Source organism: Engystomops pustulosus, chromosome 3, assembly GCF_040894005.1.
Source record: "Engystomops pustulosus chromosome 3, aEngPut4.maternal, whole genome shotgun sequence".
NCBI lineage: Eukaryota > Metazoa > Chordata > Amphibia > Anura > Leptodactylidae > Engystomops > Engystomops pustulosus.
In genome coordinates, this window is record NC_092413.1 from 57,525,138 (window position 1) to 57,551,204 (window position 26,067).

A 26,067-nucleotide genomic window follows, 5' to 3' on the forward strand; every position below is an offset into this window, starting at 1 on the left:
GGCACTCTGCTAGAGCATTACATTAACCGGGGCACTCTGATGAGCATTACATTAACCGGGGCATTCTGATGAGCATTACATTAACCGGGGCACTCTGATGAGCATTACATTATCGGGGGCACTCTGATGAGCATTACATTAACGGGGGCACTCTGATGAGCATTACATTAATGGGGGAAATCTGCTGGACATTTTAATAATTGGAGGGGCTTCTGCGGACATTTGATTGGTGGGTGGTGAGGTGGGTGGTATATGTGGGACCAAGGCAGTGGATAAGGAGATCCACCAGTTGCAAAACAGTAGTGAGGATATATGTGCCGGTAAAATTACTTTAAATAAGATAAATAAATGTGGAAAATTAAACTGTATGTTCACAAATGCCAGAAGTATCACAGGCAAAATGGGTGAGCTTGAGGCTCTGGTATTAGAGGAACAGTTAGATGTTGCTGGTGTAGCGGAGAAATGGCTCGAGGCATCACATGATTGGGGTGTTAATATTCAAGGTTTTACATTTTTTTCGGAAAGATAGGGCAAATAGGAGAGGAGGTAGTGTATGTCTGTATGTCAGAAGAGACTTAAAAGCGTGAATGAGACATGTGAATGAGACTGTGGTCTCAGAAGAGTGTGAGGAGGCTGAAACTTTGTGGGTTGAAATTCAAGGCCAAAAGAGCTTTGAGAAAATTATTTTTGGTGTAATATATAGACCCCCCTAACATCTCTGAGGAAAAAGAGGGTCACCTATATAAACAGATGGAGCGGGCTGCACAGGAGGGGACAGTAGTGATAATGGGAGACTAACTTTCCAAATTTAAATTGGGGTCAAGGCTCTTCTTTATCTGTGAAGGGGAGACATTTTATGAATATTCTTCAGGATAATTTTATGGTGCAGCTTGTAGAAGATTCCACAAGAGGTGATGCATTGTTGGACCTTGTGATATCTAACAATGAGGAGATTTTCCAAAATGTCAGTGTCCGGAAACCCGTTGGGAACAGCGATCATAATTTAATTATTTTCCTCTTAAACTGTAAAAAGTAGAAACAGGTGGGAAAATCGAAAACTTTGAATTTTAAGAGGGCTAATTTCCAGAAATTCAGGGCTGCAATACAGGATATAGACTGGGATCAGATACTGTCACATGATGATACTAATGTTAAATGGGAGAAATTCAAATCTATCCTTTTTATACTTTTAAATTTATTCCAATAGGTAACAAGTATAGACGGGCTAGATTACACCCCGCGTGGCTTACAGCTACAGTTAAAAGGGCAATTAATGAGAAAAAGAGGGCATTCAAAAAATATAAATCTGACGGGTCATCTGAGGCTTTCAATACTTACAAAAAACTTACCAAAATCTGTAAAAAGGAAATCAAATCAGTCAAAATACAAAATAAAAGACAGATGGCTAAAGATAGCAAAACAAATCCGAAGAATTTTTATCAATGCAAAAAAAATGGGTCAGAACAAGTTGGACCCCTTTATTCTGAAAATGGTCATCGGTGACTGGAGACCAAGAGAAGGCAGAGATACTTAATAGGTTTTAGCTCCGTTTATACAATAGAAGAAAGAATTTCTGACGTGGGTGGTGCCAGTGCGGGTCGTGCACCCTGTAATATACTAGACTGTGTAAATGTAAACATGATCCAATCTAAACTCAAAAAGAATGTGTACAAGGCTCCTGGACCAGATGGGTTACACCCCAGAGTTCTTATAGAACTCAGTTCTGTTATTGCTGTACCGCTATCTAAAATATTCAGGGATTCCGTAATGTCTGGTGTGGTGCCAAGTGACTGGCGCAAGGCAAATGTGGTGCCAATATATAAAAAGGGCTCTAGAACTTCGCCAGGCAATTACAGGCCTGTAAGCTTAACTTCCATTGTGGGGAAAATTTTGGAAGGGTTAGTAAAAGACAATATACTGGAGTATGTGACATCAAATAGTATAATAAGTGACAACCAGCATGGGTTTACTAAGAATAGAAGTTGTCAAACTAACCTGATCTGCTTCTATGAAGAGGTGAGCAGATGCCTGGATGGAGGAGCAGCTGTGGATATTGTGTTCTTCGACTTTGCAAAGGCATTTGACACTGTACCTCATAGACGCCTGATGGGTAAAATTAGGGCTATTGGGTTTGGCAGAAATCATTTGCAATTGGATTGAGAACTGGCTGAAGGATCGTATCCAGAGAGTTGTGGTCAATGATTCCTACTGGGAATGGTCACCAGTTATGAGTGGTGTACCCCAGGGTTCTGTGCTTGGCCCAATACTATTTAATATATTTGTTAATGATATAGAAGTAGGAATTAATAGCACTGTGTCTATTTTTGCAGATGACACCAAGCTGTGTAGTGTAATACAGTCTAAGGAGGATTTTCATAGGCTGCAGAGTGACTTGGACAAACTGAATGTTTGGTCATCTACATGGCAAATTAGGTTTAATGTGGATAAATGTAAGGTTATGCACCTGGGGGCTAATAATCCAAAGGCAACATATGTCCTTGTTGAGAAGGACCTGGGGGTACTAGTAGGTCATAAATTGAATAACAGCATGCAATGTCAATCAGCTGCCTCTAAAGCCAGTAGGATCTTGTCATGCATCAAAAGTGGTATTGACTCTCGTGATAGGGATGTAATATTACCACTGTACGAGGCATTGGTTTGGCCTCACCTGAAATATGCTGTCCAGTTCTGGGCACCGGTCCATAAAAAGGACGCCCTGGAGCTGGAGAGGATTCAACGTAGAGCCACAAAAATGATAAGCGGTATGGAAATTCTCAGTTATAAGGAAAGATTAAAACAACTAGATTTATTTAGTCTGGAAAATAGACGACTACGAGGGGACATGATTAATTTATATAAATATATGAATGGTCCATACAAAAAATATGGTGGTAAGTTGTTTCAGATTAAATCAAATAAAAAAAATATATACAAGGTTTAATCACCAGAGGCGACAGGGCTTTTTTACTATGAGAACTGTCAATCAGTGGAATAGATTGCCTCAGGCGCTGGTCACAGCAGGGACAGCATAGAGATTCAAGAAGGGTCTAGATGCCTTTTTACGCCTAAATAATATTGATAGTTATGTTACATGGAATTATTTCCCCTAAATCCCTTCCTCATCGAATCCCTTCCCTTCCTTGGTTGAACTTGATGGACAAGTGTCTTTTTTCAACCGTATAAACTATGATACTATGACACTATGATGAGGGGAGACTACTGGACATTTTATTAGAGAGTAGCGGATGCATTTCCCACCCTAGGCATATACTGGAGTCAATACGTTTTCTCCTTTCTTTTGTGGTAAAAATCAGGCGCCTTGTCTTATACTCGAGTATGTACTGTACGGTACATTAAGTATTAAGTTTCATCTTACAGTTTTACTTCTAGGTAGATTTGGGAGATGTAATTTTATAAAAACAAGGTTCCACTACTGCACTGCTACTGTAATGAGAAACACTGCATGACATATTGCCAGAAGAATAGTTAAACTAACTAATCCTATTTCCTATTATCAAGACTTACAGACTTGTGAAAAAATTACAAGCATCTCCAATTGGAAATCCGAAAAAGTCACCTTGCATTAGCTTAGCACCAGCTTCAAGCATTGATAGGCTTTAAAGTCTAAATGCAGCCGCAACGTGCTGTACATGATTTGATAGCCAATCTCAAGTAACCACTTTCTGTAAAGCAATACCAGCTCAGAGGTTCAGATCCAGAGGTCACAATGGATGACCTCTATATCTGGCAGTGATGCACCTTGTTGTGGAGCCTGTTTTCTTGTAGGACTACAGATAAAGCTGTAGTATACTGCAACAGCCAGAAAACGGAATTAAAATAGTGTCCTGTATAGATCTGCACACATACAATGCAAGATTTCCCTTGTGATTTTTACCCAGGGAAGCAGAACTCAAGCAATAGAAAAAAAATCTCAATCTCCTTGAACTAAAAATAAATTATTCCCAGCAAACACCTAAATCACATAGGTATTAGAGAATGTTAAAAGAATTGCAAGTTTCAAAGAATTACTTTTCTCCTAGTTCCATAATCCATTAGCACACCAACCGGACCAGAAATTAGAAGACAACTTTGTTTTAGCCTGTTTCCTAGCTACACAACTTCCATTCTATTTCCTGCATACTATTTATGTAATGTCGAAAATAAAAAAACTTCTACTTTTGTACAATGACACTTGCAAAATAGTTATAAAATACTGTAACCGGAAAAAAAAATACAATAGATCATATCCAGGATAATAATAAAGGGTCCATTCACTTGACTGTTAGAACAACCATGGTAAAATCCAGAGAAACAGACCGTAGTAGTCTCCAAATAAATGAACCAGTGTTTGGTCACTTGTTTCTGTACTCTAAGTAACCAATAACAATTAAAACATTAAACACAAATTAAAAATAAATTTAAAAAAATGGAATGGTATATGAAGAAGTTCTATATTTTACAAAATACTGAACAAAAAAGACCCAAAAAAGGTCATTTAACATGAGTTAAGTACCTTAAAGAGGTACTGATTTGGTGCTGATTTGGGGCACTAAGGCCCCAGGCACATGACCATATGGAGGCCCATGATCCAGCTGCATAAAGTGCAGCCAGATCAAAGCCCCTTTAGAGGTCTTTGGCACCCAATCGACTGCTCGGATTTCAATGGAGAGAGGTGGGGGGGGGGGGGCTCAGTCCTCCTCCCTTATCTACCCGACTGTGTGCTACACCCTGGATCCAGTCCAGGCTAGCACACAGCTGGGTGAATGAGCTTCCCGCACCAGCACAATGACACAATGAAGCCAAAGCAGTACGCCCCAGCTTCATTGCGTATACAATGTACCTACGCAATATGTGCAGGGAAGCCACAGTGTATTACAGTGGCTTCATTGCATGACAGCGCAGTGGACTGGAGCTTTGGACCAGGGTAAGTATTCAAGTTTGTTTTTCAGGCGTTGAGAGAAAAACTGATGGCTTATTTGGGACTCTAAACCACTAGTCCATAAGGATCTGTTGGTGGTCTAGTATCATGACTCACCATTGCAGGTTCCTTTTGAGATCCTGTGATCATCATTTGATCTAAATTGATTAAATGACCTTGTAGGAATGAATGTTATGACATTATTTATCATCAGCTTACTAGTGTCCATTGAGCACAGACTTCCAAATCCACCAGCTATGCATTAGGCCTATACGTCAAAAACATGTTACACAGGGTTGTCTATTAACTGTCTCACTAGATTTACTTTTCATCTTTGAATTAGTAAACTATTTGTATTTTTAATTATGAAGAGATTCCTGGTTTCTGGAGAACCCCATCTTTAATTTATCCTTCATCACCTAAGATGGGATGGGCAATTGTGTATGTGCATGCCAACTCATCCATCCATCAAAGAGTTGGTGAGCTGGCATCCAAACTTCTTTTTTTCCTTCTTTTTCTTACCAGAATGCTGCAGTAGTTAAGGGATTTAAAAGTGTTTACCAATATTCACTCCAGTGACTGAACTATATGAATAGTAACTGGTACCATAGCAGAAATACATAGGATTTTGGAACTATTCATACAGATAAAAGTTATACAATAAAAAATATATAGTCATAGATATTAATCCTGTGACACACGCAAAGGATCACTCTGCAGTAAATGTACTTAAAATGAGGAAGAATCACACCAAACAATGACAAGCAGTGGATGTCAATGACGCCTAACCACTTTAACTTCTTAAAGATCACTTTAGATAATGAGTCTTCAAGCTGCAGAGGTGAAAGGATAATGCTAGGAAATGAGCAATATATCAAGTCACTGTCTATAAAGCAAGGAGTGGGAAACTCTCAGAAAGTATCTGTCAGGCTAATCATTTCCCTTACTAAACAGTACAAAGAATATTTACTTGTGCACTAGCTTCTAAAGACCAGGGCTACTGCACAAATATAGTGGGATTCTGCCTTCAATGTTACCCTTCTTCCTAATATAGGTTATGACACAATATGAGTTTACTGAATGGTAAACTGGTCTAGAAGGGGCATTATCAGTCCAATGTGCAGCTTATAATAAAGTACAACTCCTTCAAGACAATAAGACCAGTATGTGGGGTCTCATCCTGTTAGTGATGGGGTTGATGTACAAGTGTCTCAATGATTTTATGTTTATCCAAGACTCACAGATTCATTAGTGGGATAACCCCATTAAGATCATGCTTATTACCAAGGGTGTAACAATCGCAGTGGTAGATGGTCCGACCGCAGCCGGGCCTGCAGGGAGAGGGGGGCCCTTGGCTGTCAAAGATGTATGTTACATCAGAACTAGCTGAGCTGCACAATAGCAGCAATTAATCCACTAAGGTTGTGTGAGCAACTGGATGGCACAGAATTAAAGGAACATAAGTGTATAAGTATGGTACAATAATTTGTGACACAGGAACTTTTTTATATGATTTGATTTTCCCATGAATCTTTATTATTTACGACTCTCTGCAACTCTATCAGTTTCTGTTATATTTATATTTTATTACAGCACGATTAAGAATCATCATACCTGTTGACAGTTTCTGGACCCAAACAGGGGGGAAAGACTAACCTGTTTTAGGAAGTAAGTTCCTTCTAGGTTCTTCCGGACCCTCAATAGGCTGCTCAGATATGAAAATTCGTGCTTGCTCTATAGTACTCAGCACACTCTGTTCCTTATCCTTCAATTCACGTTTCAGAACCTAGAATGAAAGCAATATTATATCATAAGAGTCCATGAGATTTAAGAAAAACGCTACTACGCAAATGCAAGCAATTTCCTTTTAAAGACACTAACACAGAATGAAAGCAAATGGCTGCATTTTGTATTCCTGGAAGCTAAAAAAAACAAAAGCTCAGCACACAATATAATGAGAAGAAAGAAAAAAACTGTTCTAAAATAAGAAAGTGTACAATTTATTAGTCTCTAAAATTAAATATCCCATGTTTACTTTTACATCTTTAAATGATTTGATACTTTTCATCCTAAGCCACATAATGCAGCCGAATACCTTGTCCTGGGTCTGTAGATTCTCTGATTTCTTCACAAAGAAAAGATTGTTTATTACTCTAGGATTAACAATTCCTTACATTGCGTAATGTAGATATTAAATATTTTTAATACTCAAAATGTTTAGTATTTTATCCCTTACATCAATGCAATAAATTAGTCTCCATTAATACAAAGGGATTTTCAGAGAGAAAAAATGTGACGTTAGTGGCCACATGGCTTCGGCTAGGGACACAGATGTAACTGAAAACTCTTGCACCCCAATGCAAAATTTGCAACAGGGTTCTTTACCATCATCAAATGCCTTCAAATCTAAAAGAGAGCCTCTCCGAGCATAAAAACACCAGGACTGAATGTGTTTACTACTTATGCCTCTGATCAAAGAAACAGATGAGGGTTTAAGGCATCACACACTTCACTGGCTGTAAGCAATGGTCAGTTTTGCAACCCATGTGTCATCAGTGCATGTCTGCTCACATGGGGGTGACAGTAGAAGACACTGCCTGGGCATAAGTAGAACCTGTGCTATGTTCTGCAGCTCAGCAATTGGCTCATATGGTAGGCCATGGAAAACAAGACTATGTATCTCGAGAGCCCATAGTAATATATGGGGACATGTGCTAGAAGTTGAAAGTACAACTGCCAGTCTTACTATTTGTTCTAATTCAGTACCTAAGATTCTTCACTTAACAGATATTAAAGGGGAAATAAATAGGAAAAGAGGCTTCAGAACCTCTTGTCTGTCCATAATATAGTCATGCAAGGCTACATCTGCTGTAATGGTTTAGCACATAAGAATTCAAAAGTGAATTACTTTCAATATAATCAAAAACATAGCAGTTGAAATTTTCTTTTAATATCTTAAGCTACAAGTACTGTATGAAGAGGGCCTGATCATACAGAGGTGGGGTTTGCTGCATATTGCATACTGCATATATCCATTGTAAGAACGAGGCTGTATGGCATATGCATATTCGCTACAATGTGCCAGTAGCACATTGTAATGAATGGGGTGTAAAAATGCCATATACTGCACTACAGTAGTATTGCAATACATGGTAGGAACGTTTAGACCATCTAGGGCAGTGATGGCAAACCTTTTAGAGGCCGAGTGCCCAAACTACAACAAAGACCCGCTTATTTATCGCAAAGTGCCAACACAGAAATGTAATTTGTGATTTATACTCCCTTCTCTGTCACAGTTTTCATTGATACCAGCACCTGAGGACACCAATAAAGCAGAAAATAGTCCCAGGTAGAGCTGTCAATTTAAAATACCTCTGTGCACAGCAAGTCCTGGGCTGTCTGGGACTGCATGAAGATACCTGGAGTCATCTCTGGTGATGGCCTGAGTGCCAACAGAAAGGGCTCTGAGTGCCACCTCTGGCACCAGTGCCATAGGTTAGCCATCACTGATCTAGGGTTAGAGTACCCTAGAATTTTTTTAAAAAGTTAATTAAAAAACCTAAACATTAAAATGACCCCCTTTCCCCAGAACTTATATAAAACTAAATATACAGTAAAAATCACAAACATGTTAGGTATCATCGCGTCCCAAAATCAAAATATGAAACCGGTTATTCCCAGCGGTGAACTCCATAATGGAAAATAGCACCATCATAACAGTCTGAAACACCACTTTTATACCATCTTAGGCTACATTCACACGGACGTATGAAAACGGCCGTATCCGTACCGTTTTTTTACGGATTACATATGGCCACATTCATTTCAATGGACAATACGTCTGACCATTTATATTGCCGCTGTTAACTCCGTTCCGTACCGTACCGTACCGTATACTGGCCGTATAAAAATATAGAGCATGTCCTATTTTCTCCCGTATTTCAGTTCCGTATGGGGACGTATAAAATACGGGTCACATACGTGCTGCATACGGATGAAAAACGTCACGTATATACGGCCCGTAAATACGGGACTGGAGAAATCATACGGTCGTGTGAATGTAGCCTTACATCGCATAAAAAATGTATTGAAAAGTGATAAAAATGTTGTATAGTCCTCAATGGTGAAGTGAAATCTGAGCCCACAAGAAAGTGACACAAATGCATTTTTTCGCCAACGTCACCAGATTTGGATTTTTTTTCCAGCTTCACAGTACACGGCATAGAATAATAAATAATGTCACTGAGAAGCAAAATTTGTGAGGCAGAAAATAAGCTCTCATACAACTCTGTACATGGAAAAATTAAAAAGTTATTTTTGAACATAGGGAGCAAACGTGAACAAAAAAAACTGCGACAAGAAGGGGTTAAAGGAAATCTACAATTAAAATAAATTATGAGGGGCGTGGCTTGGCGATGGCGGAGTAAGTCGCACTGACTGCGAGCTCCCGGCCATTCCCGCCAGACACCCGTGGCACAGAGCGCAAAGAGCCCCGATCACATCATGGTCCACAGGAGGGGACCGAGGAGGACCACGGCACCCCCAGCAGCTGACCCGGGAGCCATAACTAAATTCCTCAGGACAGCGGAGCTGCCTGAGGACGCGGCGCACGAGGCTTCCAAGATGGCGGCCGCGACCGCCCGTCTTCCCCACACCGCAGCGCCATCCTCTCAGCAGGAGCTGAGTGAAGTGGAGGAGTCAGCCCCGCAGTCCCCGGGCACCACGGTGAGTGCCCCTTCAGAGGGGCATCATGAAGATTACCCCCCACTATCGGGGAGCAGAGGAGAAGTGCCTCCATCCCAGGCCTCCCCTTCATTAACATGGCCTTCCACTCCTCACAGGGCCCTACCTCCCACCCCCACTGCAAGCCAAGGGGGCAATGTTTCCCCATCCCAGGGGGCAAGTACCTCCCAACAAGAATGGGACTGGAAGGCTCATATACGTGCCATGCCTACCAGGCATGAAATTAATAACCTTTTTTCAAGGCTGGAGGAATCTCACAAAAGGGACATTGCTGGTTTGCAAAAAGAAATACATCACATTGGCCACAGGGTGGCAGAAGCGGAGTCTGCCCAGGAGAAAATTCTAGATCAATTGGACACTCACTCACAAGTTCTACAGGAACATGCATCCCATATCTCTAGTATTTTGACACATCTGGAAGATATTAAGAACAGACACCGCCGTAACAATCTAAGGATTAGAGGCGTGAATGAAGACGTGGAACCATCTAAACTTGAGGAGTGGGCCCAAGCGTTTTTTGCAGAGATCTTGAACCAACCTTCTGCCTCTCCAATTGAGCTGGATCGTATCCATCGCACACTGGGCCCTAAGCCGGCGGCTTCTGAGCGTCCTAGAGACATCCTATGCCGAGTCCATTTTTTCAAGGAAAAAGAGGAGATACTTCGCCGTGCAAGGGAGCTCAAGGACATCACGTTCCGTGGATCCAAAATTATTGTTCTCCCAGACCTAGCGAAGAGAACCCTTCAACTGCGGAGGGCCTTGCGTCCTCTATTGACGGAATTGCAATCCAGGGACATCCCGTATAGATGGGGCTACCCGTTTCAACTGATCGCTAAGAAAAATGGGAAGTCGGCTGTCTTCAGATCCCTCGGAGACCTCCCGAAATTTCTGGGGACGTTCGAGCTGCCACAGATAGCCCTACCTGAGTGGCCTATAATCAACTCGGCCCCGGTTCAACCGCCGAGAGAGAAGTGGCAGGAAGCACGCAGAAGAGGCTCAGACCGAGCTACGAATCACTCTACCGGAACCTGAACGGTTTTTCTTTGTATACTTTTCTATTTGATAGGTGTTACCTGTTATACTTTCCTTACCATGCTGTTATAATCTTTTTTCACGTGGTTTTATAATAATACCTGTACTCCTCGATTTATCACAGGTTACGATACCTTTGGGAGTTTAGCAGGGGCTTTTATAGTCTTTAATTATTTGAAATTCTAATTCAGAAGCGCTTAATATATTTTTTCTTGTACTATGAATACACTGTTTTTTTGGCGGAGATGTGCCGGGAGACTCGCCCCCCATTGGTCTCCTCGTCTCCCCCTTAGGGTTGCGGTGCTGGACATCGCCTTGGCTTTTTATGCCTTTTCTTAGATTTACCAGGCTCACTAGGGGCCTGGGTTGTACATTTTCTCATGTATGTTATGTTTGTCATGTTTGTTTACCCCTTTCTTCCCTCCCCGTTCTTTCCTGGTCTAACCTCCTCCCTCCCCTCACTACATCATCTATACATGATCTAAGCTCCCCTTTACCTAAACTATGGCGGTATTAACTTTCTGTACATACAATGCCAGGGGTCTAAATAAACCGGAGAAACGAAGCCAAATATTATATCGTCTCCATAAGAGACGAGTTCTGGTAGCAATGTTTCAAGAGACTCACTTTAAAGTGGACAGCATTCCCAAATTGCACAATAAGTATTACCCTGTATGGCACCACTGCCCCCACCCCTCTAGGAAGGCTTGTGGAGTTTCCATAGCTTTTCACAAGTCGTTCCATCCGACCATATTGGCCACGGAGGTAGACACGGAAGGCCGTTACATATTTCTTAAAATTGACTTACTGGGAAATGTTTTCACACTTGCTAATGTTTATTTTCCAAACCAGGGCCAGGTGTCTTTTGGCTTGGGTGTTCTGAAAAAATTGGCTGTCTTTGCTGAAGGATCTGCATTGATTCTAGGAGGCGATTTCAACGTCCCTCTTGACCCTGCACTGGACTCTTCCACAGGTAGGTCCTCACTTTCCCACCTGGCACTACGTAGGCTGAGACGCTCATTATTAAACCTCAAATTAGTAGATATGTGGAGGGTGCTTCACCCGGGAGTCAGAGATTATAGCCATCACTCTCAAGCACATAATAGCTATGGCCGCCTAGATTACCTCTTCGTATCACACCAACTGTTAGATCGGGGCCCTAAGAGTTCTATCGATTCCACCCTTTGGTCAGATCATGCCCCTGTGTACGGGTGGCTAGGCCATCTGGGCAAACGCACAAAGGAATTCTCCTGGAGATTAAATGACAACCTACTAAATGATGCCCTATGCGAAGCTGAGGTCCGGGGTGTAATCACAGACTTTATATCCTCAAGTCAGGCTCAACATCTTACAATGCCAGTTAGATGGGAGATTTTAAAGGGATCCATCCGAGGGGTGTTTATGGCACATGGGGCGCGACTTAAAAAGGAAAATTCTGCAAAACTGAGCTCCTTATTCTCAGAATTGGGTTCTAAATAAACCGCTAATAAATCCTCCCCAACTGATCTTTTAAAGACGGAAATCTCAACTATTAGACACAAGATCCTCCAAATATTAGATCAAAAGAGCCTATGTTTTAGAGATAAGGTGAGAAAAGATTACTTCGAATATGGAGATAAATGCGGGAAATTGCTAGCCAAAACCCTACATCCTAGGACCCCTCAGGCACCAGTTATGTCCATATACTCACCTCAGGGCACCTTAGTTAACTCACCGAATGGGATTCTTCGGGAATTTAGTAACTTCTACACCGCTCTATATAGTCTGGATGTTCCTGCTACTGATCCTGTTCGCTTCATGGAGGAGATCTCAGGTTATCTGGAATCTCATTTCCCAAGCTCTATTTCCCCAGAGGAAGCCTCTACAATTGATAACGACTTCACCTCAGAAGAAATTCTGCAGGTAATAAAGGAACTGAAAATGGGCAAGAGCCCTGGGCCAGATGGCTTCACACCCAGATTTTATAGAGTCTTCGGGGAAGCCCTAGCTACACCTCTGACGGACTTCTTCAACTCTATAGACATAGACAGTCCCTTTGACCCACAATCCCTTAGAGCCCACATCTCGGTTATCCCTAAACCGGGTAAGGACCCCAACCACTGCGGAAACTATAGGCCCATCTCCTTGATTAATATCGATCTCAAAATATACTCCAAGATTTTAGCTTTACGCATCTCCCCATTTATTCCAAACTTAATTCACCCTGAACAGGTGGGCTTTGTTCCGGGTCGTGAGGCAAGGGACAATACCCTAAAAACGCTTACCCTGATCTCGTGGGCTCGGCGCTCGGGGACCCCTTTATGTCTGCTTACGGTGGATGCTGAAAAAGCCTTTGATAGGGTACATTGGGGGTTCCTGGGGGCCACTCTCACGAGGTTGGGTTTGGGAGCAAAGACAAGGAACAGCATTATGGCCCTCTATACAAATCCGTCCGCGTGTGTCAGGGTTAATGGGTCGGTATCCTCCCCCTTTCCCATTCGTAATGGCACGAGACAGGGGTGTCCATTGTCCCCACTTCTTTATATCCTGGTGATGGAATCTTTGGCTTGTGCACTTCGTGATAACCCATCCATTAGAGGTCTAGAGGTCAAAGGAAAACCTTATAAACTCTCACTGTTTGCTGATGACTTACTCATTTATGTCTCGGATCCGGTAGTAAGTCTTCCTAATATTATGAGGGAGTTTGAGGCATACAGTAGAGTAAGCAATTTTAAGGTTAATGTCCAAAAATCTGAGATCTTGAACATTAATATCCCGAATCATTTGGTCTCCTCCCTGACCACCTCCCTTCCCTTTAAATGGGCAAATGGGCATATTAAATATCTTGGAGTGCACATTCCATCAGATCCTAACCAAATCTACGCTTTGAACTATGCGCCCCTGCTTAGGAACATAGAAACCGATCTCAAATCGTGGAGTTCCCTCTCCCTTTCTTGGTTTGGTAGGATGAATACGCTTAAGATGGACTCCCTGCCTAAGATCCTCTACATTTTTCAGACGGTTCCCGTAGATCTAAGCGCCGCTTTCCTAGATCGACTCAGGAAACTAGCTACTAAATTTGTTTGGAAGAACTCCCCCCCACGGATAAAACATAGCATCTTAACAAGACACAAAGAATTGGGGGGGGCAGGTCTTCCAGATTTCTCACGCTACCATAGAGCGGTCATAAGTAAAGTGGTACTAGACCTGACAAGTCGAAACAGCGGGAAGCTATGGGTAGACCTGGAATGTTCCCTACTGAATAATGGCCATCTCCCAGATCTGTTCTGGCTCCCCCCTAAGAGTGATTGGGATTCCTACAACATCTCACCACTAATGTCGCACATCTTGAAAGTCTGGGGCAAGTTCGCCATCAGGGTCAAACTTATTAATGTCCCCGGTCCTCTGTCCCCGGTCATGGGTCTTCCCGGAATGCCGGAAACATTAAATAGATGCCCTATTTTACTAAATGACAATGGTCGTCATAAGACTCTGGGGGAGATATTATCCACAACAGGGATACGCTCTCTAAACGACATCTTGGGGGATAGGAGACCTTATCCTGGGGTATGGCTACATTATCTTCAACTACGTAGTGCTATTCAAGCTCTGACTCCCGGGGGAACCTTGACCTCCACACCTACGGCTTTTGAGTCCATCTGCAGTTCGGCCAAACTGACTCCTCATGGAGTGTCTCTAGTCTATGGGATGTTGTCGGGTTGCGGGGGGGAGGACCTACCACTGCCATATATGAAGGCATGGGAAACGGAGTTGGGTAAAACCTTCACCAAAGAACAATGGGAAAAGTCCCTCCTTCTAACCCATAAGATGTCGGTGTCCAACAAAATCCAGGAGACTAATTTTAAAATCCTTACTAGGTGGTATAGAACCCCCACTCGCCTACATAGCATGTTCCCTTCAGTTTCTCCTATTTGCTGGCGTTGTCACAAGGACAGGGGCACCATGCTTCACGTGTGGTGGGACTGTGGAGTGGTGGCAGCAGTGTGGAACGCCATTTGGGATCTCTACAAGCAGCTATACGGCTCCACAGGGAGCATTTCTCCTGATATTGCTCTGTTATCAATGCTCCCAGGGCGGCTTAGAGACATCAAAAAAGGCCTCCTGCGTCACTGCATAGTGGCAATGAGACAGGTAATTCCTAGATTGTGGAAGTCCACTTCTCCACCTACCAGACTACTGTGGGTGGAGGAGATGGACAGACTGAGACGAATGGAGGAACTGAGAGCATTAGATAACAATCAATATGATGTTTTCCATAAAACCTGGTACAGATGGGACACGTTCAGGAACTCACCTGCTCTAACCTCTTGGATATAGACGTCGTAATCATGGGCACCGCTGTTTCAGCAACAGGGGGTACCCCCTAACCTTGATGTGTAGTGATTGATTCCTTGTCTCCCCCTTCCCCTTTCCCCCCCCCCTTCTTTCCCTACCCCCCTTATTTTTCCACCTCTAGATGTTTAGTTAATGTTAGATACGTTTATATTTGCTTGTTTGAGCTTGAGTCCTACTTGATTATGATTCCTTGTCATAGATAAATATGGGGCTGCGACCCGAACATGTGCCTGACTTGTAGGCTTCTCGCTCACTTGCAATAAAGTTTATTGAACCATAAAATAAATTATGATAAACCAGGGACACTTACTCATATATGAGGGCTCATATACTCCATTTTTAAAATTATGCTAACGACCCATCTGCTGCACTATGCAAGGAGCACTTCCCCCTCCCACTGTGTGCCGAAACTTCCTCTGCTGCCATGAGATTACAGCAGGCAGAGGGATGGGGAATTGCTGAGGGAGCAGAAGGGCTCTAGTGGTGCTCCCAGAGCCTTTCTGGCGCATTAGCATAATTGTAAAAGTTGATTTTAGAAGGAAGAAGGCCATGGTAAACAAATATAAGAAGATTACCGCGGTTATTGCTTGGATCTGTGAGTAAAGTGTCCCTGGTTTGTTTATCATGCATGTTTTGATGGTAGATTTCATTTAATTCATTAGACCAGAAATACATGCCTTTATATTGCACTATTGAATAAAGGAAAATAAATAGTATATATTATTGTGCAATCAAGTACTTATTTTTCCATCACCTTTTTGCTCCATCTTATAGAAGGATACAGGGGATGCAGATTTCACTTTGGACTCCAGCAGTAGAGTCTGTCTCCCCAATTATAGGTTGATAGGGGGCAGAATAAAAACACCCCCACATTGCAAACAATTTAGCATATGTTTTCTACTGATGACCTATTTTCTACTGATGAGCACTAAGCTCATCGCTATGTGGCAGGAGTTGGAATCCTACTAATCAATTGTAGGATTCCAACTCCTGCCACATAGTGATGAGCTTAGTGCTGGGCGCACCAGAAGTAGCTACAAGGTGTTCCAGCCTTGCTCATTGTACAGCGGTCTTGCCTGCTTGATGCAGCTCAATACCATTCATGCGGCACAGCATGATATAATAATATAAGGATTACTAAATACAATAACAGAGCAAAAGCTGAATATGAAACATTCATTAACATTGATGTTATTTTACATTTCAATTCCTTATGGTACAATAATGATAAGAATGCTAATAATATCAGCCAACCATTAGAAACACATTCAGACTACAGTGGAAATGGCCTCATACTCACAAATAGATTTTCATAGCAGCTAACTTGTATTTTATTTTTTACTTGTATTTTTATGACAATTTCCAAACTACCTATTAAGTACATTTCCATAGTTGCTGGATATTCCCTCAGCATAATACACTTTACAAATACATTTTAGCAGGTCTGAGAAGTGCAATGTATAGGCCTTCAGCCAAATAAATTAAAAGAAGGACTTTAGCAGAGATGGACGTGCGGGAATCTTCCAAGTGAGCTGTTTAATGGGTCATAATATAGGTTCAGCTAATATCTAAAGTTATTCAGGCAATACTAAGCACAGCACAGTTAATAATTCAATATTACTCTATCGCAACCTACAAGTCAGTATTACAGAATTGGATGAAATTGACCTGTCAGTCATCAGCCCAGGAATGTTATATACAGCTAATTTACCATTCATAGAAATTTACATGCAGTTATGTAAAGATTGTGAATTTCTGTATTTTACAGGAATTATTCACACAATTACACATTGATTTGTAATGTATGTATGTAGCTAAGAATTTTCTCTTCCTTATTTAGTGTAATAGTTTATGAAATTGGAGTTTTAACTAAGCAAGAAAAAGTAAATTTGTTATTTTAAATTATTTGGCATGTACAGAAAGAGCCTGGCAGTGCTGCACATGGGCACCGCCATCTTGGATTGCCGATTGGCTCCCCCTGTGACGTCACTGGAGGCCCCCATCATCGTCATTCGGCATTTTCTACTACAGTCTGTGTAGACTGTATAGACTAACCAGAGGGCGACTGTAATAAGATAAATACAGTTGTAATGCAGTATATTATATGAGTGAACAGACCCATTAGGGTTAAAGTAGGGGACCTGAAATAATAATGTGGGAAAAAAACTAGAAAGTACAATTTGTCTCACAGATAAAAAGACCTCGTAGAGCTTTGTAAACAGAAAAATAAAAAATAAATGGCCTGTGGAAGGACTGTAGTGAAAAAAATAAAATGCCAAAAAATTAAAATACCAGGGCCTGAAGGGGGTTATGGTCAGGGGTAGATTAACCTACTTAATAAACATATCACCTCTTTATTGCTGTTCATTGTTTATTGTAGTTCAGGGTGTTCTGTAATCTATGCCCTATCGTTAAGGTAGATCATTATTATGTAATTAAGACTTTCATAATCCTTCTGTTAATGTTTGCTATTTGATGGGTTATCAAAAATTAAGAAGCAAAAACTTAAATTCTGAACCACAATATTCTAAGCAACACAGTGGAAATAACTCTATATTGCTTCAGATTTTTCCCAGTTCTCACATATTCTTGTAAGAGAATCTGTAAGGTAAAATCAGTTAGAAATCAGATAAGCGGTGACACCGAATATGATCTAGTGCATAATACTCACATTATGTAAATTCCCTCTTGGCACACCTTCTAATAATGTGACAGTATGTAATTTCTTTTTCCAATATGCCAAGAAGTAAATGATAGGTTGGGGGATATAAGGATGCCGGCTGTAAGCTTAATGCAGCCACAACTATAATGTTTTCTAGTAACAGGAACCCATTGCTTATACAAAAAATAATAGAATAAGTCAGTCAACAACTGACGATGTAAATTATGTACAGGCGGTCCCCTACTTAAGAACACCCAACTTACAGATGACCTCTAGTTACAAACGGACCTCTGGATGTTGGTAATTTACTTTACTTTAGTCCTGGGTTACAATCAGCTGTAACAGTTATCAAAGGCTTCTGCAATTTATTGCTAACCCTGGTTCTTATGACAATTCAACATTTTTAAAATCCAATTGTCAAAGAGACCAAAAGATTTTTGGCTGGAGCTACAATTATAAAAGAGCAAATTATATAAGAACAAACCTACAGAAGCTATGTTGTATGTAACCCGGGGACTGCCTGTAATAGAATATCATCAACAACATATTTTGATACTCTTAGGGCTCTTTCACATTGGCTTTGTTTTCACATCTGTGGTTCAGTGATTTCACAAAACCATTGATTTCTATGGGTGTTTTCACATTGTTTGTATTCCCACTGATCCGTTTACCGTTAAAAGAATTCTAAAACATGTCCTATTTTTTTTCACTGATGCGGATCACGGAAGGCAATAGAAGTCTAGGGGTCCGCAAAAAACACTGATGAAACATCTTTTTTTTTCACTGATAAGACTGAAAAACCTGTTGTGAAGTTTTCAAAACAATGTTAAACTATGCATTAAAATTACGACTAACTGCTGAGCCCTGCTGTCATGCATATCACAGTCATAATGCATGATGTCCAGTATCATGACAAATACATAGGGGCAAATTTACTAAGGGCCGTGTGCCAGTTTTCTGTCGGACTTTGCACATTCTTTTTACTGCTTCCACAGGTATTTAAGAAGTGTCTGCACCACCTTTGTGTCGCACTCATTTTGTGGTGTAGGAGCACTATTCATCATACAACACAAATTTCTGCACCAAAGGGGGCGTTCAGGTGCTCAGTCAGACCTTCCGCCAGATATAACATGTAAAGTCCGACAGATATGTATGGTGTGGCCCATGTTAAAGGTGCACCTAAAAAAGTGGTGCTCTCTGTTGGAGTTGTGCATGGTGCGCTAGATTCATGAAGAACAGGCGCCATAAATCCTGAATCTGGTGACCTCTTCACACTACACACGCAAACTGCATGTAGCGCACACTGCACTGTTCTTAGTAAATGTGCCCCATAATCTTATGTTTCAGAAATCACACATGTACTGATGTGATATAACACACACTGATGTCACAGAAATCTACTTTCGAAACGTTTTTCATCTATACTACACTAATCAGCTTTTATAGATGTAAAAGTTGTCTCTGGATAAATCGGCTATTATAGATGTAGAAGCAGTCTCCGGACAAACATATCCATTACATGATGGCAAACGTAGATTGATATGACTGGTCATTCCAATTAATGAATATCTAGAGTACGGTAAGTAGTATATGAATTTTTTGAATCTGATAGAACAACGGCCATCTCTACTGTATGCCTTTCCACTTCAAGACGAATTGTGAACTTCACCGAATCAGAAGTAGACTGGCATTTGCATTGATCACACTTCTAACACTTTGTGCAGTGTCTTATCATATTTATTATGAAGAGAACAATTTCTGTTGCTGATGTGGTTTATTCCTGATAACACAGAGAGATAAGAGTTTCCACTATTCGCCATAGCAACATTTCAAAAGCATGCAGCCTCTGTGCCAATCTAATGTCACTGTGTATATGACTCATCTGCACTCCATGCATTCCCAGCGGTGAGCTACGGGAGGAGAAAAAAATAAGGCCTATTTGTGGAGAGATTGAATAATTTTGAATAGATATCACAGACAATACCTTTCTAAACATAGACCATTCCTTCCCGGCGGTTTATTTAGGAAGTAATTTAAAGTCAACAAGCGCTGAGGATTTACATTTACACCTCACATTAACAGCACATTCCTCCCGAATACACTCATTGTTCTGGATTTCTTTTCAAATGCAGATAGAAGGAACCAGATTAGAATTACTTTTCTTAAAATATCCAACAAATTAGTGACAACAATCCATTACCTTTCCATTGATATATATGGTATATAGAGAAGATGTACATCTATCTTATAATTTATTGCAAACATAATTATAACACTGGACATATATACATTAGATTAATGTTCACTGAATCTGCCACCTTCATCAGTGGATGGTCCGATGTGCAATTCTACCCCATGCCAGATGTCTGAGAAGAGATGGATCAGGCAAATGGATTTTAACATATACGATCATTGTGCTTTTTAGAGAAAATGCCACCGACAGAAATGTCTGATAGCAGACTTCTTCTATCTACGTTCAAAACATACCAATTCACTGATCTTAGGGTGCATGTGCAAGATGGAATGCATGTGTTCTCTGTGGGGAGAGCTGACAAGTTGAAATCTAATTTTTCTTCCGGAACATCTGGTTTAAGGATTGTTAGGACATTGCACACAAATAATGTCACACCGATAAATTAAATATGGACAATGTTGCGGACCGTAGGCTCACCCGTGCCCCTTGCTGCCCGCTTGCGACAGCAAGTGGCATGGTACTGGTGAAAACTGGGAACCACTTAGATTCCGGTTCCAGGTGTCGACTTAATGCCAGGCTTTACCTTTGCCAATGACTAGTCTATCAATATAAACACTTGAAGAGTCCTTCTGGCAAGGTTGTGTATCCCATGATCACAGCGCAGGAGACCATGGAATATCTAATCTTAAAGACCATAAAAACAAAGTGGACAATTAAAAAGTAACAAACATTTGTGGTTACAACAATTACTAAAAGAGAACCCATGGTTATACTTGTTATAGTAAAAAAGTGTATTCCTCATGTAATAGCAATGATGTGGATTTATTCCTTAAAACCGTTTCTTTGTCATTTTAGTGGGGTGGGGGTTAATTTTTTCTAATATACACTGCTAAAAAAATAAAGGGAACACCTAAACCACACAATATAACTCCAAGTACATTAAACTTCTGTGAAATCAAACTGTCCACATGTTCAGTTTTTCAGATGCAGTTTTTGAAGCCAAAAGCAGGTGTGGATCATAATGATGCCGTCACACGTCGCATTTAATGCATGCATTTAAAAACACGTTGCAACAGCTGAAGAGAGATTTGCCTAATTAAACAGCTGTTAACACTTACAATTACAAAACGCATGCGTTAACGCACGGTTAACGCATGAGTTAACATTGTGTTAACACAATTAGCACATGTGTTAACACAGCGTTAACATTTGCGGTTTTTAAATGCAAGTGTTAACAGCTGTTTAATTAGGCAAATCTCTCTTCAGCTGTTCCAATGCATTTTTTAAACACATGCGTTAAACGCGACGTGTGACTGCACCCTCAGGAAGCAACATTGATTGACAATCAATTTCACATGATGTTGTGCAAATGGAATAGACAATAGGTGGAAATTATGGTTGTGCTTTCACAATCGTGGTAGCATTAGACGAATTAAACAACCCGAACAAGTGGCTCAGGTAGCACATCAATCCAAGCTGTGGCCGAAGGCTTGATGTGTAGTGTCCAGAGGCTGGAGGCGCTACTAGGAGACAGTCCAGTTCACCAGGAGATGTGGAGGGGGCAGTAGCAGGGCAACATCCCAGCAGCAGGACCGCTACCTCCACCTTTGTGCAAGGAGGAACAGGAGGAGCACTGCCTAAACCCTGCAAAATGACCTCCAGCAGGCTACAAATGTGCACGTGTCTGCACTAATTGGTAAGAAACCGATTCCATGAGGATGGTATTAAGGCCCGACATCCACAGATGGGGGTTATGCTCACAGCCCAGCACCGTGCAGGACGCTTGCCATTTGCCAGAGAACACCAGGATTTGCAAATTTAACACTGGTGCCTTGTGTCCTTCACAGATGAAAGCAGATTCACACTGAAAACATGTGACAGACGTGACAGTCTATAGATGCTGTGGAAAGCGATCTGCTGCCTGCAACATCCTTCAGCTTGACCGGTTTGGCAATGGGTCAGTAATGGTGTGGGGTGGCATTTCTTTGGAGGGCACCACAGCCCTCCATGTGCTCACCAGAGGTGCGGTTGACCTGGGTTCCTCCTAAGGGTGAAGACACACATGGCGTTTTTGGGCCGTTTTTACTAAGTGCGTTTTCAGATCGTTAAAAACGCATGCGTTAAAAAACGCATCCGTTTTTTGAAAACGCATCCGTTTTTCATTGCGCAATTTCAGGAAAATGGACAAAAACGCATGCGTTTTCAAAAAACAGATGCGTTTTTTAACGCATGCGTTTTTAACGATCTGAAAACGCACTTAGTAAAAACGGCCCAAAAACGCCATGTGTGTCTTCACCCTAATGCTAGACCTTATGTGGCTGGAGTGTGTCTGCAGTTCCTGCAAGATGAAGACATTGAAGCTATGGGTTTGCCAGCTCGTTCCCCAGACCTGAATTTGATTGAGGACATCTAGTCTTGCTCCATCTACCACAGACTATCCAGGAGTTGGCGGATACTTTAGTCCAGGTCTGGGACATGAGAGGTATCCCCAGTCCTAGTGTTTTCTTTATTTTTTGAGCAGTGTGCTTTGTTAGAAAATTTTGAAAGACACATGAAAAGAATCAATCCTGCTTCTATAATACTACAGCCAGAAAGAGGTTAGAAAGGGATAAAGCTCAGAGCTGTGTGAACAAACACAGTGATTAGAAAGAAACCATGGATGTAAAAAGTATCTGCCTTATCAATAGAGAAATAATCCCCCCCCCCCCATCTCCACAATATTAAAAATGATATCAAACGAAAGTTATTCTGCAAGGCTACACAGGCTAATTATCAGAAAGAATTAGTTGTAGAAAACTTTACCGATAATTGATCCATGCAAATGATTAGCTAGAAAACAAGAAACCACTTGCATGCCTTTTTCTTTTTATTTTTCATGCAGAATTTAATACTATGGTTAAAATGGTGAAAACAGTGAAACTGTATAGGGGAGAAACTGTTCAGTAGATGTGATTCTGCTATCATGTAGCCTACAAATGCAGCTGGGTCATTACTTTATCTGGAAAGCTGGCAATGCATAAGATAAAAACATTCTTGGAAATGGAGTTCCAGAATAACATGACCACAAACCTGAAGAACTCTTTATAAAAAGCTGCGCTTTAGTAATCACAAAATTACTGTAAATTTCCTAAATAAAGTCCATGAAGCTGTATTTGTAATATTTTATAGTCGTTCCAACACACATCTATCTTATTTGGGAGATAATAAGATAGAATATTTAAGTGCCATAATTCTTACCAATATATGACAGAGGGGAAATGATCTCCTATCCTCTGTGGTAGCTCATCAGTCTACATTCTGCAGCTAATTAAAAATGCAATCACAATTGAGAATCACCAAATGTGGTCTAATCACTGTTCTGCAAATGACAAAATTCTGAACTGTGAATTGTCTAAAAACGAATTCAAGGAATGAGACCACTCTGATATTCTACATATCTATGCATATAACCATTTTCATACTGCACAAGCCGCAAACAATATAACATGGTCCCTCAATGTAAAAAATATTTATCAGTTATTATGCTGATTATTTTCTTATAGGGGCATTTTTGATACACAGCCAACCAAGTCAAGCCACTCAAAGAGAACATGGGGGCAATCCAGGTCACCCATCCCTGGGTTGTCTCTAAGATGCAAAAAGTGTCAAATAGAACATATGTTCTCTGTAATATTAGACTCTTCATCCTGATGACCTTGCCTTAGTATTTGATGACCAGCAGCCCCACATTCCATGCACTCTGCAGTGGGCATGCTGCATACTTTGTCCTGTCCTCTACACCAGTGATTTTCAACCTGTGTCGGGGAAAGTTCCCCGAACTATGGTGCCCCTGTGTAGCGCTGCCGCCGCGCCCCTGTGTTTCAGCCCCCATACTTATCTACAAGCAGGAGCTACAGAAGGTGGGCGGATCGCCATTAGGAGTGAAGGTACGCAGAAGAAGACATCAAGGGTTAGTATATGAGGTTATTATTTGTATAGGGAAGGCAGCTAGGGTCTTTTTTTATTAGTAAAGGGAGGCTGGGGCTTTTTATTAGTTAAGGGAGGCCTCTAGGGCCTTTTAATTAGTAAAGGGGGGCCTCTAGGGGCTCTTAATTAGTAACGGGAGGCCGCTAGGGTCTTTTAATTAGTAAAGGGAGGCTGCTAGAGGTTTTTATTAGTAAAGGGAGGCCGCTAGGGGTTTTTTATTAGTAAAGGGAGGCAGCTAGGGTCTTTTAATTAGTAAAGGGAGGCTGCTAGAGGTTTTTATTAGTAAAGGGAGGCCGCTAGGGGTTTTTTTTAATTAGTAAAGGGAGGCCGCTAGGGGCATTTTATTAGTAAAGGGAGGCAGCTAGGGGCATTTTATTAGTGAAGGGAGGCCGCTAGGGGCATTTTATCAGTGAAGGGAGGCCGCTGCTGGGACATGTTATTAGTGAAGGGAGGCTGCTAGGGACTTTTTATTAGTAAAGGGAGGCCGCTAGGGGCATTTTATTAGTAAAGGGAGGGAGCTAGGGGCATTTTATTAGTGAAAGGAGGCCGCTGCTGGGCATGTTTTCAGTGAGGGGTCTCCCCTCACTAATAACATATATTTAAATATATATAATTATCTGATGCCTTTTCTTTCTTTATTTTTTTCAGATCTGGGTATGCTTATTCATACTTCGCCTGATTCGGTGGACTACATAAATGACCTGGATTATAATTTTTTTTAATAAAATGGTTAACAAGGGTTGTTGGGAAGTTTTCATTTTAATAAAATATATTTCTTTTAAAAAAATTGTGTGTTTTTTTTTTTCTACTCAAAATTTGCCTTAGTAATGGTGCTATCTAATAGACGGCGCCCATTACTAGGAGTGGGGCCTAGTGTTAAAAAAAGGCTTAACCATAACCCCCTAATCATTACCCTGGTACCCACCGCCACCAGGGGTGCCAGGAAGAGCTGGGTACAATCCAGAACCTGACCGTCTATAGATGGTCAGGTGCTAGGGCGGCTGCAGGCTTGTATTATTGGGCTGTGATGGCCCTATATCAATGGGCACTCACACCCCAGTAATGTCAGGGTGCTGCTGCTGTATTGTATCTGGCTGGTTATGAAAATGAGGGGGAACCCCACGTCATTTTTAAAAAAATTATTTTACAAAAAGGGTATGGAGACCCTCATTTTCTATAATCAGCCAGATACAATACAGCTGCAGCACCCTGATATTACTTGAGCACGCACTGTTTCTGGGCAGAGCCCAATACCAGCCTGCAACCGCCCTAGTACCTGATCATCTGTAGACGGTCTGGTACTGGATTGTATCCAGCACCTCTGTTGGTGGTGGGTACCTGTGTAATAATTAGGGGGTTTATATCAGCCTTTTTTACCAGCTAACACAAGGCCCCAGTCCAGCACCATTACTGAGGCAAGTTTTGAGTTAAAAAAAAACAACAACATTTTTTAGGAAATATTTTTTATTAAAATAAAACCTCCTCGAAACACGCTTGTCAACCATTTTATTAAAACAAACTATGCACATAACTAAAGTACTCCACTCAATAAGGCGATGTATACAGCATTCACAGATCTGAAAAACATTTTATAAAAAAGGTTAATAAAAAGAAGTATACGGGCAGTCCCCGGGTTACATACAAGATAGGTTCCTTGGGTTTGTACTTTTGTGCTACGTCACTAATGTCAATTCAAGCAGGAAATGCAGACCGTAGTAATACAAGTTATTATCACACACATACAGCTCTCGCGAAGTTCACTCTTGGGGGGGGTTTAAATCATCTTCTTGTCGCCACGAGAGCTGCTTTTTAAGCCCTCAGGAATGAAATATGCCTAGCAGAGGTCCTTTAAGTGTGGCAGATAATGTAATACTCCTCTATTTTAGTGTGTGGCTGCACGCACTCTCTCAGCAGTGATGGAGAAGTATTTGAGAATGGAAAAGGCAAATGCCGAACAGGACCCTGGACACAATCCTAACCCAAATGAAGACAGAGGGTGGACCGATTCACTGAATCAGAGAAAAGAAGGAGAGAACCAAAGTGCGCGACTCAGGTGTAGTATTAGAATAACAGTGGTATAAAAGACTGTTATGTGGTGCTCACCTTGCGGTTACCTTGTAGCCTAGCATGTAGTATATTGATGTGATGCGCTGCCTGTGGGTCCACGGGGATTAGGCGTCCGATGTTCTATCCCGCGGCTGAAACAGGTGAGTGGCA

General features: G+C 41.3%; 1 protein-coding gene across 9 annotated transcripts in view; it reads right to left on the reverse strand.

Moving 5' to 3' along the window:
* Positions 1 to 26,067, reverse strand: part of UTRN (utrophin) — a 457,412-nt gene that overhangs the window by 117,558 nt on the left and 313,787 nt on the right. For all 9 annotated transcript variants that reach the window (XM_072140867.1, XM_072140861.1, XM_072140863.1 and 6 more), the window contains one exon: positions 6,575 to 6,704. In XM_072140867.1, coding sequence (XP_071996968.1) covers positions 6,575 to 6,704 — 130 coding nt within the window. The remainder of the gene's footprint in view (positions 1 to 6,574; positions 6,705 to 26,067) is intronic.